Source organism: Myotis daubentonii, chromosome 8, assembly GCF_963259705.1.
Source record: "Myotis daubentonii chromosome 8, mMyoDau2.1, whole genome shotgun sequence".
NCBI lineage: Eukaryota > Metazoa > Chordata > Mammalia > Chiroptera > Vespertilionidae > Myotis > Myotis daubentonii.
Genome location: NC_081847.1, coordinates 89450274 through 89465025, shown reverse-complemented (window position 1 = coordinate 89465025; position 14752 = coordinate 89450274). Strand labels below are relative to the sequence as shown.

Sequence of the window (14752 nt, the reverse complement as noted above, 5' to 3'; positions counted from 1 at the left end):
TGGCTCAGTGGTTGAGCATGGACACATGAGCCAGGAGGTCACGGTTCCATGCCCAGTCAGGGCACATGCAGGGGTTGCGGGCTCCATCCCCAATGGGGGGCGTGCAGGAGGCGGATTGGATCAGTGATTCTCATCATTGATGTTTCTCTCTTCCTCTCTCTGAAATCAATAAAAACATATTTTAAAAAAAATCAAGGGGAAAAAAAGGCGCCAATCCCACACCTATAATAGCATTTGCTCTCTGTGCTCTATGCTTTTGTTGTATTTTCCTCTCTCTCGTAGCATTAAAAATGGTCTTGAATTATCTTTGATCTTCTTTGCCTTTGAAAGGAAAAAGGAACAAAGTAAACTAGAGGAAACGAAATTTTAATATGCAAATAAAGTATCTAGCAAAGAAAGTGAAACAAAGAGGTTTAATTTTTAGATTAATTTTCATAAATTCAGTAGATGTTATTCCCAGATCCTTCCTTTCAAAAGATGTGTCATCTCATAACATCTAACGTTAAGTGTATCTTTTAACTGTTCAGAGTAAATACAACGGCGCTGGCAATTGCCAGTGGGAGTGTTAGGCATGTGGTTGGATTGCCTGCAGATCAGGCCACCCATCGCCACCTAACGGGCTGGAGCCTCCTCAACCTTCTTTCTGCAGTTCCTTGGGGAGAACCCCCTTCTAAACCAAAGTGGCAGAGGGGCGGATCCAGACACCTTTGTGTTATTACCCCAGAGAGATTTAGCTGCACTGGTACCATATTTATTTGTTTTACCCATTTAATTCAAATGTGAGGCATTTGAGAAAAATGCCATTAAAATAATTTCCAAGAGAACCATATCCTCTATACAGAAAGAAAACTGGGTACAACAGCGGACAATTAACTTCTAAAATGTTTGCGCTGCTGACTCAGGGTCCTTAGTGCAGGGGAATGGGCACAGGTGACTGGGCGGGTCCAGAGAAGTCTTTCTTTACAAAAGAAGGAAATGAAGGTACTGTCTTAGGCAGAACAATGCCCCCCCCCCCCCGCCCCCTGAGATGGTCACATCCTAGTCATCAGAACCTGGCAATGTTTGGGTACAGATCAACGTACAAAGTTTGTAGGTGGAATTAAGGCTGCTAATTAGCGGGCCTTAAAGCGATTGTCTTTTTTTCTTAAATCCATGTTTGGCCAATGTACTCAAGGAGGGGACTTAAGGGGCGAGAGTAGGCAAGGGAATGGGTTCCCACTAGGCCTCCGAGAGGAGAGGAACACAACCCTGCCACCCACTAGGCTTCCCACCCACGGGGGTGCAGGAAACCCATGTGGTCTGGGGTGATGAGTTACAGTGGCGACGGGAAACTAACCCAGCTGCATCAGACAATGTAATGCTCCACCATCATTGCAATAAGACCAAGAATGCCTAATGAGGGGAAATATTCACGGCCTGTTGCCAGGTTAGCAAGGCAGGCGAAGAAACACCATCTGCAATAAAATAAAGTAGAGACCTGTTTAGATAAAAGCTGAAGGATAAGTTCTTCGTGGTTCCCTGTGGATGCTGGGATTGGTTTTTTCCTTTTCTGCATTTCCCATGTTTCTTTTGTAATCAGGAAGTGAAAAGTTAAATGATTGCCCATCTACCTGAAGGTTATTCTACCAACAGCATTGCAGCTCCTTTCAAAAAATATTGTTTTCAAGATAGGGGAGGAGTTAGAATTCCTATCATGCCATGATTAGACTTTGAATGCTATTTGCATTAATGGCGTCAGGGTTAATTTCAATAGCCAGCACCTGTATAGTGTCAAACAGTGATGGCGAACCTATGACACATGTGACACGCGAACTCATTTTTTTGGTTTTTTTTTAAATGGCATTTAAATATATAAAATAAATATCAAAAATATAAGTGTTTTACTATGGTTGCAAATATCAAAAAATTTCTATATGTGACACGGCACCAGAGTTAGGGTTTTTCAAAATGCTGGCACGCCGAGCTCAAAAGGTTCGCCATCACTGGCCTAAGACCTAAGTCCCCGGTGCTTGAACTTCCCTCTGGGTCGGCTGGATGACCCTTTACTTTTCATAGTGGAGGCAGCAGGGCACCCATCATCCTTAGAGGCCCTGCCTTCTCCCCACGCTCTGTGCATTGGATTTTCATCAGGGGTGGTTTTTATTGTTGCTCTTTTTATGTGTAGAGAGCAAAATGTAAAGGAAATTAAGCCTCTCTAAGCAGGATAAAACTTGTTTCGTCGTTTCACTGGATGTCAAGTGCATTTTTAAAAATATTACTCAGTGACATAAATAAAACGGCTAACCGTCAGTGTGAAGGCCTGGCTCCGGGGCAGTGAGATGTCATGACGTACGCGGGGGCAGCGACTGCAGGGACCGGAGGGCTGGGCCTCGGGGAGCTGGGGTCCGGGGTGGCTCCAGCTCGGGGTCTGTGCTCCCGGCAAGTCCTGACCCTCTCGAGCCGCCATGGGAGGTGGACTGTGACTGCCCTGCCCCCTGGGGCTCCTGGGAGAAGTCAAGGAAGAGACGTGCCTCTCCGGGTGCGGGAATCGGGAAAGGGTGGGCACCCTTGCATCTGAGCGCCTTTATCACAGCCCTGGTGCTGAGACGTCGCAGCTGGCGGGCATTCAGGAACCGCTTGTGCGTGCGTCCCCGGCGGCTATTTCGAGGCCTGTCTCCTTGTCGTGATGAAGTCACTCCTATGAGCCCACACCTCCGGGGTCCAGGCTAACGGCAGGAGCGGCAGCCCTGGGGTCCCCCCATTCGTGGGAATTCTGTCGCTCACTTCAGTGGCACTAGGAGCCTGCAGCCAGGTCCCCGACGCTTTGTAAGGGTACAGTCTCTCTCCTCCTGTGACAGAGCATCTGGGAGGATCAGGCTGCTGTCAGGTACCGGTCACCAAGAAGAGGAAGACAAACTGGCCCTTCACGTGGGCTCCCAGCTCTCCCAGGGGAACTGGGGCGGGGGGGGGGGAGTGGGACCCGGCACCCTCAGCCCTTTAGGTAGATGTGCAAAGAGCGAAGACACTGGGGGATTCAGCCCTTGGTGGACGGGCGTGAAAGTTATAATTGAAGATGCACGTTTTACAAAACAATAGCACCTCGCTGGAACTTACCTTCTCCCCGCCATTGGCTTCATTCGGACCACCATGAAGGACCTCTGATGTACATGCTGCACTCCAGCCCGAGCCTTACTTGGCTACATAGCAATCCTATCAAAGCCTCCGATACTATTCCCACAAAACCCAAAGCATAAAGCAGGCCTGTGTTTCTTCCGAGTTAAATATGAGTGACCTGAAGAGCCAGTTACTCATGTAAAAATGAGGCATAAAAGATCAATTCATGCCCTGGCCAGTGTTGCCGAGTGGTTAGAGCATTGGCACAGGCACTGAAGGGTCTCAGGTTCGATTCCTGGTCAAGGGCATGCACCTGGGTTGCAGGTTCGATTCCAGGCCCCGTTGTGCAGGAGGCAACCAAGCAATGTGTGTCTCTCACATTGACGTTTCTCTCTATCTCCCCACCATCTCCCCCTCCCTCAAAAAAAAAAAAATCAATGGAAAAAATATCTTCTGGTGAGGGTTAACAACAAAAAGAACAAATTCTTAAATCAGATTTAAATAATCAAATGAAACATCCTTGGTTTTGCTAGTTTGCTTTCCCCTTGTTGGAATAAGTTATTAGACTGGCTGTGGAGACTCGGGCACCTTAGGCTGTTTCTGAGTACAAGTATGGGTTATCAATTTTGTGGTAAATGTAGGCACACAATATCATTTCCTGCTTTAAAAACTGCTAGAAGTTAATGATGCTGTTCAGAAAGTTTATAAGGTTTCGCAATCATTGTTTTAACACAGAAATCTGTTTATTAAACCCAACAAAACAAAATTATACCAGCCCTCAATTTTTGAATTTTCATTTAAATAAGCAAACTCTAAATCCACATCTTAAAAGATGTTTGTGCATCTATGTATTTCCAAAATACTCGTATTTCAATAAGATTTTTCACATTATGTTCACCAACAGTATCACAAAATTTTTTGTTTTTGTTTTTTGTTTACATAACTTGTAAGGAACAGTCGTTCTAGAAACACTAGAAGAAAAAAGCATAGCAATGTCCACAGTTACAAGAAAAAGTGCACATTACTTGGTCACAATCACAGTCATTACTTGAAAAACTATAACAAGTAGGTAAGAAATTTCACTGATGCCTAAACGTATCAAAAACTGAAGGACATAAATTTTACATAAAATAAGGCAAAGTTCAGGAATGCGCAAAGAACTTTTAATCCAACCAAAGCTAAACAACAGAAGAACTGTACGGGAAGCATTAACTGATGTACTCCCTACATCGCTTAAAAACAGGCTCGCCTCAGTGCACAAAGAAAACTCCCTTCACGTGTACCCAGCGCGACAGAATCAGAAAGAAGGGCCGAGGAGGGGCCAGTCATTTAAGTTGCCGCTGCAGCCACCGAGCGTCCCTTACATCATGTTGACCCAGGACTGTAAATCATACATGTCATATCAGGAGAGGCAGTGGTCCTTTTGGAAACGATGTCTGAAATGGAGAAATGAAAATTAAACTACACACGAGTGCAAATTTTCAGATTGTCACTTGCAACCTCCTAACATTGACATCTACATCCGGGTGCTGCTGGAGGGATGCCCGTCAGACAGAGCAGCGGCTATGCGGGGGTGAGCTGCAGGAAACCAAGGTGTGACCCGCCCCCCGCCCCCCGCAACGATATGTCTTTTGAAATATTAAACGGTGATGAAAGCCTCTACGGCAAGGCTGCAGTGCTGCTTGGGGTCAGCGTGAGTGCAGGCTTCTCCTGGAAGAACTTCCTGATATGACGATGTAAAGGACATAAGCCAGGGTGTGTGTGTTTTTTTCCAGCATCAAGTGTTATTTTTGTAGAAAGAATTGGGAAAGAGGGGAAGGCAAAGGGATGTGGAAAAGGTACTTACAGTAGTTTCTCAAAACAGTTTTCTTTTAGGACCTATGAAAAAGTTAACAAAGTGAAAATGACCATTTTGAATGAAAAACAAGTTTCCTTTTTATAAAAATTACATATATATATATTTTTTTAAAATACAAGATCCTTTTCATTGTTATAACCTGGAACAAGAAATTTTGGCTTTGTTTTCTTTTTTGCCAGATCCTGCAGCTTTCAGTCCAATGAGTCAGTAGCAAATCCCACTAATATCTCAGTTGGATCTGGAGCTATTCTTTATACCACAAGCCTCTTCCATTTTATCCTTGAAGTAGGAGTCTACAGCCTTTTTTTTTTTTTTTTTTTTTTTTTTTGGGCCCAGACAGTTATGCTGACACGAAAACAAAAAGCAGCAGGCCGGACACACAGCATCTCAAGTACTTCAGAGGCCAGAGTTCCTGTGAAGCACCTGAATGCATCACACTATGGACCCAGGGCAACATGGCAGAACGGAAGTGTTTCCCTTCAGACTGTGCAGGCGGGCCCTCTCTGCTGGGAAGTCAGAATGTCGTCAGTGCAAACGGAGACCTCGGTGACGAGGATCGCCTTCTGAGTCAGTTCTGCTGTAAAATGAGATTTTCCAGTTCATCCGCGGAACGCAGTAAAAACGCAGCCGATTCTCGGTACCCGGCCACCAGCTGCCTCACGGCGTTGATCTCGGTGGGACTCAGCTGGGGCCTGGAGCTGGAGCTGCTGGAGGACCCCGAGCTGGGCGCCAGCTGCCTCTTCATGCTGAGATCCGTGGGCCCTAGGGGAATGGTCACAGAATCAGAACACAGTTTTCGTTCTGGTACTTTGAACATAAGCGGAATTCGTTGTTGACTCAATTCATGCACTCCTTCAGGAGAAGCTGCTGATACCTTTAATCAAAGGCATCTCTCAGCCCTGGCCGGTGTGGCTCAGTGGACAGAGCGTCGGCCTGCGGACTGAAAGGTCCCAGGTTCGATTCCGGACGAGGGCATGTACCTTGGTGGCGGGCACATCCCCAGTGGGAGTGTGCAGGAGGCAGCTGATCAATGTTCCTCTCTCATTGATGTTTCTAACTCTCTATCCATCTCCCTTTCTCTGTGAAAAATCAACAAAATAAAAAAAGGCATCTCTCAGGCCCGGCTGGTGTGGCTCAGTGGTTGAGTGTCCACTTGTGAACCAGGAGGTCAAGGTTCCATTCTCGGTCAGGGCATGTGCCCGGGTTGTGGGCTTGGTCCCCAGGAGAGAGTGTGCAGGAGACAGCTGATCCATCATTCTCTCTCATTATTAATGTTTCTATCTCTCCCTCCCTCCCTCTCTGAAATAAAATGTTTTTTTTAAAAGTTACCACGCAGAAAGACTAAAGAGCAACACTGATGCAAAATGGGCGGCTGCGTTTTCTCTGGGTCTAATTTCTGGCAATCACCTCTCACGGTGGAAAACCTTTTCTTTAACGTGTGCCTTTTTTTTTTTTTATTGCTTAAAGTATTACAAAGGGTATTACATATGTATCCATTTTATCCCCCCGCCCTAGACAGTCCCCTAGCCTCCCCTATCCCCCGGTGTCTTATGTCCATTGGTTATGCTTATATGCATGCATACAAGTCCTTTGGTTGATCTCTTACCCCCCTACCTCCTGCACCCACCCTCCCCGGCCTTCCCGCTGCAGTTTGACAATCTGTTTGAGGCAGCTCTGCCTCTGTATCTATTATTGTTCAAAAGTTTATAATGGTCTCTATTATCCATGAATGAGTGAGATCATGTGGTATTTTTCCTTCATTGACTGGCTTATTTCACTTAGCAGAATGCTCTCCAGCTCCATCCATGCCGTTATGTGTGCCTTTTAGAAAATTCAATGTCGGGTCTACCTCCCACAGGTAGAAGTTTCTCTGACGAGTACATGACGCGGCTCACAAATGCTTTTCATTTGCTGTTTGTTAAATGATTAGACCCCACCAATCCAGACGCTGAAATACCCCCGGCTGTAATGCTAATGGTGCCGAGTTACTCATCAACGAGAGGGAACGGAGAGGCTGGGGAGCATGTCACGTGTTTAAGTTCAACTTGTAAGTGGCGCAATATGGACGCGAATCTGGGTACTTCTTCCTTTCGGACCAAGGCTTGCTTCCGTGCGGTTGACTATGACTAAACATGTGGACATAGAGTGAAGTCTGAAGTGTGCAGTAAGCAAATGATCAGTACAAACAATGCCACAAAGACACTGACTGGGCTGGGAATACTGGTTTAGGCCCTGTTCACGTCCCTTCTGTATTTATTTGCAGAAACATGTGTCAAAACGTTTTTCTTAACATATATTTAAAGCGAGTCAGATAGCTCTGCCTTCTGACATTTTGTAACTTTTTACTGAATCATTTACATTTCATCATGTCTCATGCATGTGCCCCGTCTTTATCCAACCACCTGCGAAGGACACTTCAGTTGCTTCCATGTCTTGGCTGCTGTGAATAATGCTGCGAAGAACATAGGGCTACATATATTTTTTTTTAATTTAAATTCTTTTTTGTTGAAAATATTACAGATGTCTCCCCCCCCATTGACCTCTCCCCAGCTGCTCATCCCCCCACGTATGTAGATCTTTATGAGTGTTTTCCAATGTTTCGGGTTGACACCTGGAGGAGGGATTGCTGGGTCACATGGTAGCGCTATTCCTAGTTTTTGAGGAACCTCCGGAGGGCTGAACCAATTTCCGTTCCTACCCGAAGTGCAGGCGGGTTCCCTTTCTCCACAGCCTCTTCAGCACTCACCTCATCCCCAGGAGAACAGCCGTTCCGGCGGGCGTCCAGTGAGGTGGTCTCTCACTGTGGTGGTCATTCGCGTGTCCCTAGAGCCGGTGGGGCTGGGCATCTTTTCATGTGTCTGCTGACCCTGTGGACGCCCTCGTGGGGAAGCGTCGGTGCAGGCCCGCCCATCTGTAAATTGGATGGCTTGGTTTTTGTTGAGCTGTGTAAGTTCTTTGTATATTCTGGATATTGACCCCCTTATCAGAGGCATCGTTTGCCTTTTGGTTTTGTTGTCAGGTTTTTTTTGGCTGTTACAGAAGCTTTTTAGCTTGATGTAGCTTGATTCATTTATTTTTGCTTTTATTTTCCTTGTGTTTGGGGTTAAGTTCATGAAAACCACTCTGAGACCAAGGTCCATACATTTAGTGCCTATGTTTTTTTCCTATATATTTTACGATTGTCTTTAAACCATGCTGAGTTCATTTTTGCGTATGCTATCACATAGCAGGCTAGTTACATCCCCATTTTTCCAACATTTATTGAAGAGTTTTTCCTTTCTCCATTGTATGTTTTTTGCTTCTTTGTCAAAAATTAGTTTCTCGTGTGTGTGGGTTTATTTCTGGGCTCTCAATTCTATTCCATTGGTCACAACGTGGATGGATCTTGAGAGTATGATGCTGAGTGAAATAAGATGAAAAAGGACAACCGTACGATTTCACATGATTTCACTTATATGTGGGATAGATAAAGCAGAGAGCCATAGTGAACAAACAAGCTCACAGACAACAGTATGGTGGTTACCAGGGGGCACAGGAGTGGGGGGAGAATGAAGAAGGTAAAAGTGGTCAAATTGATGGCCACGGAAAGAGACTAGAGACTCTGGGTGGTGAACACACAATGCAATATACAGATGGTGTATGATAGAATTATGTTATCAACCAATGTTGCCCCCAGTAAATTTAATTACTCATTTGTAGTTTTTTAAAGATCTTTAAATCAGACATTTGTGTTAAGACCTTTTATATCAATTCTTGTTTGATTATTAATAAGACTTTCTTATATAGCTAAAGGTAAGAACTGTGACAATGAACACTTAATTGCTATAATTATTAAATTTTCAGCTGGTAATAGATGTGAAGTCTTTGAATATAACTAAGCACTGAACTAAAGGCACGCTCAAAATTGTAATGATTCTATAACTTGAAAGTATTTCAACAGATTTTTATAAAGACAGAACTTTTCAGAGAATGGTATTCCTTTCATGAACTGAACCAGGGATGTTATTTTATCCTTCTAGTTCTCCTGAGGCATGGGGAGAGGTCAAGACATGACCCCGTCCACCCTTCCCCTGAAGGGAGAAGGCTTCTGTCAGCCAGGAGGCAATGGTCCCAGGAGAGAGAAATAGTTTCACTAGGAATTTAATTAGGACAGAGAGGAGACGAGCACACAAGAACTCTGACATCTGAGAGAAACTTATATACACGTCTGTTCTGGCCTTGCAAAGCTTTGGTCATGCACAGCAGTTAGCTTCCACTCGTTCATGTTATAAAATCGTGATGCTCACATAACAAGCTGGAAGGGCCAGAGGTAGGGAGGTCGCACCGGCAAACAGAGATGACTGAACAAGCATCCAAGCAAATCGTTAACAGCAATCATTCCCCCACGGATACCAAGGGATGACTATAATAATAAAAGTGTAATATGCTAATTAGACCAGACATCCTTCTGGATGTCCTTCCAGACAAAGCTGCAGCAGGTGGGGGCTGAGCCCCTTGCATGAATTTCATGCACTGGGCCTCTAGTATTCAAATAAAATAACCTCTCTTACCCCAAAGAGAACTGGAGCCCTGGTCCCACCCTGAGCATCATGAGCTACTTAACAATTTTTTTTTAACTTTCAGGAATCCCAGGACCATGCAAATCTTTATGAAAGGAAACGGAAAAGGTTTTGCTCTCAGCTCTGTAGGTCTCTAGTGTCTGGCTGCATGACTGCATCATTTGAAGGTGTACCATTTTGTGATGGTTTTGCTGCCAAGTTGCAGTTAGGTGCTCTTAACTGGGATTGAGAAAGGTGGGATTAAGGCTCCAGTTCTCTTTGGGGTAAGAGAAATTATTTTATTTGAATATAGCCACCCCTTGGTATCCGTGGGAATAATTCCAGGACCTCTGAGGATACCAAAATCTGTGATGTCCAAGTCGCTTATATAAAATGGCATAGTATCTGCATATCCTTCCATATACTGTCAATCATTTCTGTATTACTTCATACCGGATACCATGTAAGTGCTATGTAAGTAGTTGTGCTGTATTGTTTGGGGAAAATGACAAAGCCAGTGTGTATTGTACAGATGCAGCCATCATTGGCCTACCTATGCAGGAGATGTCGGCAACAGAAGTTTTTCTGTCTCAAATCTTTCCCATCTGGGTTGGTTAAATCTGTGGAAATAGAGTCTGGACTGCAGTTTATGGATTACTCGCCACCTCTGGCTCAAGGAGATAAACTTCCAAATGAAGACAGGGCTTCCACTTTTTTACTCAGATCACTATTAACACAGGCAACTCTATGGATAGCTCAGTAATTTAGTAGCCATCCACACCTGTGACTTTGTTTCCTGGAAGAAAGTTGACTGCTTTTGGATCTACAGGCTCGGGATTGCATATATAAATGAAAACCACAAGAAATTATTTTGGATGAGTGTTTATTCAAAACTTCCAAGTTATTAGATTAGACAGGGAAGCAAAAATATTCACAAGTGGGCGGGGACAGCAGAGCAGGATGACCGCCCGTTTTAAAGGAGGTGAAACTGAGTCCTGACAGGTTCACTGGCTTGTCCGAAGCCCTAAGGAGAGCCTGGCCCTTTGTCCTGCACCGCCGTGGCCCAGCTCGGAGGAAACGTATTAGGTAGAGAAGGTCGGCTGCCCCTGAGGAAGGCAAGCAAAGGTGTGGTGTGTAGGGATGGCCTGCTGGCTGGAGCGAGTGGTGATCGGGCTGTTTATTTAAAAATGTTCAAGGGACTATAGGAGGCCAAGGGCCCAAAGATGCCCAGGTTTAACACGAGGTCACACTGAGGTGGCGGCTGTTGGTTCGTTCATGGCTAGAGCCTCAATTTGATCCTGGTTGTCACTGCCCCAGCAATCCCTCTAGTTGGGTAGCAGTGGTTTCCTGACTCCCAGCATCTGTTATAAAAGTCTTCAACATCCTTCTGGCAATATGCTTTGAAACCAGGTCCCCCGATGATCAGCTTGGGTACCTGAGATGATGCTGGGTAATCTTGGACTCATAAAATGGGTTTGGAAGTGTTTCCTCTGCTTCTATTTTGTGGATGAGTTTGATGGAACTCACCGGGGAAGCCTGGGCTTTTGTTGGCAGATTTGGTTACTGATTCAATCTCCGTACTAGTAATCATTCTGCTCAGATTTCCTATTTCTTCATAATTCAGTCTTGGTCGATTATGTTTCTAGCAATTTATCCATTTTCTTCTAGATTGTCCAATTTGTTGGCGTATAATTATCCATAGTAGTCTCTTATGATCCTATATATTTCAGTGGTATCAATTGTAATGTGTTCTCTTTTCAATTTTGATTTTTTGAGTCATGTCTTTTTCTTAGCAAGTCTACGAAAGTCTTATAGATTCTGTTTATCTTCTCAACATTCTCAGTGTCTATTTCATTTACTTCTGCTCTGGACTCTGTTATTTCCTTCCTTCTCCTAACTGTGGGCTTTCTTTTTCTAGTCCTTGAGTTGTAAAGTTCACTTGTTTGAGGTGGGCATTTATTGCTACAGAATTGCCTCTTAGAAGTGCATTGCAGATTAGTTACTTCCACTTAAAGGGGAAGCTTTGCAATTGAACAGTGAAAACTATTTTGAAAGATGGGCATTTACTTATGCCCTTACATCAAGGACCAAAAAACATTGCTGAGCCTGTAGTGTGTGCTCAGTAAATATATCAACTAGAAATTTGTGTGGGAAGTTTATAAAACAGCTAATCGTTACTTGTGATCAAACAACGTTGGTCATCAGCAAAATAACTTGACCACAGCAAAAGCTTCACATAAAAGCACTATTCTGCCTTGTAGTTTTACAGTAACTTAATCAAGAAACTTTGTCATTTCTGTAGCAAAATTTCCAAAGCCATTCATTGTTTGTTAATAGTGAGGACAGTTCTTTTCAGTCTTAGCTCTGACCTGAGAAAAATTGCAATACAACTTTACCATGATGATCTGATTCTATTTCTGACAAAATTTCATAGAAGTGATGATGAAATTAATGAGAACAAATGAAGTTGGCACTACTGCTTCAACAACACATGATAGATGCAAACGTTTTCTACAATTTACCTGCTGATAAATGGTTCAAGGAATTACCAGCTGCCTTATGTTTTAACAAACTTTGTAAATTTGTCCAAGCAACCCTATTTTTGCTTCACCCTTGTTAGCAAATTCTACTTCAGGTTGTACTGAATTCGTTTTCTTCCTTAACTTTGAAAATGTATTCAGCTAACTTGTTTCATTCATACTATTCATAGATGTTAATTCTTCTGTCACTTTAAACTCAGAGTAAATAAGAGATTCGTATCAATAACATCTGAACTTATTTTAAAAAAAGGAAAACCACTTGAAATCAGTTGAATTGCTTTTTAAAACTGACTACTGATATTGTCAATATCTCAATTTCTTCAACTATTCAAGCAGTTTTTGTCATAATGCTAACAAACAAGTTTGTTTTCCCTGGATACATTCCTTCAGCCACTGTGAGCAAACAATTTAATAAACTCACCATCGGTAGGTATATGACTTACCCATGAACCACTTGTAAACTTACTTTGATTGCAGGCTCATTTTATATTTTGATCAGATGTTTAATAGAGGTATTTTATCAATATTTTCATACTTTTCTGCCAAAGGGTGAAAAAAGTAACCATTACTCAGCATTGAGGCAAAATCGCTAATGCCTCTGAAACACTCAACATAAGGCCTGGATTAGAGTCAGTATGCTAATGACTTGCATTTATATTCGCAAGTGATTGCAATATAATTTGGCTAAAAAGGCAATACTGTTCTGGATGATAGGATTACAGAAGCATCACAAAATGAGCCCGGTGCTTTCCACTTCCTTTTCTTCTCCCCTCCTTTAGATCTGTTTGTGGAACGTGATTACTTAGTCCTTCAAGTTTAAGTAAAACTCATTTGTAAACCATTTGGGTCTGATTTTTTAATGGATAGAGTTTTTTTTGTTTTTAAAAAAATATATTTTATTGATTTTTTTTTACAGAGAGGAAGGGAGAGGGATAGAGAGTTAAGAAACATCGATCAGCTGCCTCCTGCACACCCCCAACTGGGGATGTGCCCGCAACCAAGGTACATGCCCTTGACCAGAATCGAACCTGGGACCTTTCAGTCCGCAGGCCGACGCTCTATCCACTGAGCCAAACTGGTCAGGGCTGGATAGAGTTTTACAATAATGACTCAATATGTTTAATCATCAAAGATCCATTTGGAATAGCTATTCCTTTGTGTATTGGTCAATTATATACTTGTAAAAGATAATACCATATCTAAATTGTCAGGTATGCCAGCACAAAGGTATAAACATTTTTATTTGTTCCTTTATTTGAATTCCTATTATTTTAAACTTCCTTTATCTTGGTTCATCTTCTCAGATGTTTTTTAAATCTTTCAAAGATTCTGCTTTTGATTTTGTTGGTCTTCTCTATTCTTTGTTCTCTATTTAATTTCTCCATTTATTTTCTTGTGTAGTTTGCACTTTCTGTTTCTAACTTCTTGAGTTAAATGAGTAGCTTCTTAATTTTCTAATGTGAGTACCAAACCAGTTTTCTGTCCCACGAATTACAAATATTTCTGAACACAAAACACAATGCTATCAGTATATTAAGTCTTTGGTTGTCATCAGTTGCTTAAATGGTCAATATGTTAGAAATAATGTGTATTACCAGATAGTCGGGGTAGGGTCTAGATATAACCAGATTACATTTAAATTATTTTTTCTGTCCATTAGTTTCTGAGAGAAGTGTGTTGAAAGTCAATGGCTATGATTGTGGATGTGTCATTTTCTTCTTGTAATTAATTAATTGGAGGTTATGTTATTGGGGCACATAGTTTCTAGACAATTGTGACTTTCTGAAAAATGATTTCCCTTCATTATAAAGTAACACATCTTTTATACTCCAAAGCTTTTTTTCTTAAAAGACCGTTTTGGCATATATATGTTCAAATATTTCCTTTACTCTTGGAAGATTGTTTTGTATGGGTCTATTTTCTTAAATCAGAGCTACATTTTACTTATGCATCTGTCCCTTAACAAATAATAATTACAACAGAACAAAACATGGAGTGATCCCAGGCCTAATAGTAACGCCATTATTAGGGGTTTGAGTGGGAGAGATGGTCAGATGCTACAGTGCAGTGGAAATGTTTGTCTCCTCTGAGGTCTATGTCAAACTGAAGCCATCTTTAAACCCATTTAGGTCTGCTGTAATGATTGTTCGGTCAAATACTTTACTCCTCTCCACTTCATCACATTTACCCTTCTCTACTTAAAGGCTGGTTAATCAACATTAGGTTACCAAGGAACAGGGTGTTTATAAAGTAGGTAACAATATGCTGGTATCCGTATTCTACAGACATTTAAGAAAACACAAAAAGCAAGATACAGATCGCTGTCAAGGCCAGGTAGCTGATTACGGCATTATGCCAGGAGAGAAGGCGAGTATGTAGGTCCTTCCTCCCCTCTCCCCAATTATGTCTTATTTCTAGAAAAACTAAAAATCAAACAGACAGCAATTATAGGTAAAGTTACAGCTCCATCATGAGTGTTTACTTTAGATTATAATAGTCAATATCCCAAACATTTTAAAAAATTACACACCCGATTGTCCTGAGACAAATTTAGCTGAATCTTCATATACCTCAAAATGTAAATATCTTAGACCTGTCTTTAAAAACCCATCTATTAAAATGTTCCCTTTCAGGTCCTTCTGTATTTCATCTTGTTATTTCATTTTTCACATCTAAGTGTATCTTATTCAGAGAAAAACCATAAACATCTCAATGTTTTTGTT

General features: G+C 42.3%; 1 protein-coding gene across 4 annotated transcripts in view; it reads right to left on the bottom strand.

The window, feature by feature from the left end:
• Positions 1 to 3831: 3831 nt before the first annotated feature.
• NOL4 (nucleolar protein 4) overlaps positions 3832 to 14752 on the bottom strand; it is a 216999-nt gene continuing 206078 nt past the window's right edge. For all 4 annotated transcript variants that reach the window (XM_059707375.1, XM_059707378.1, XM_059707376.1 and 1 more), the window contains one exon: positions 3832 to 5713. In XM_059707375.1, the coding sequence (XP_059563358.1) occupies positions 5520 to 5713 (194 nt within the window). In that variant the 3' untranslated portion in view covers positions 3832 to 5519. The remainder of the gene's footprint in view (positions 5714 to 14752) is intronic.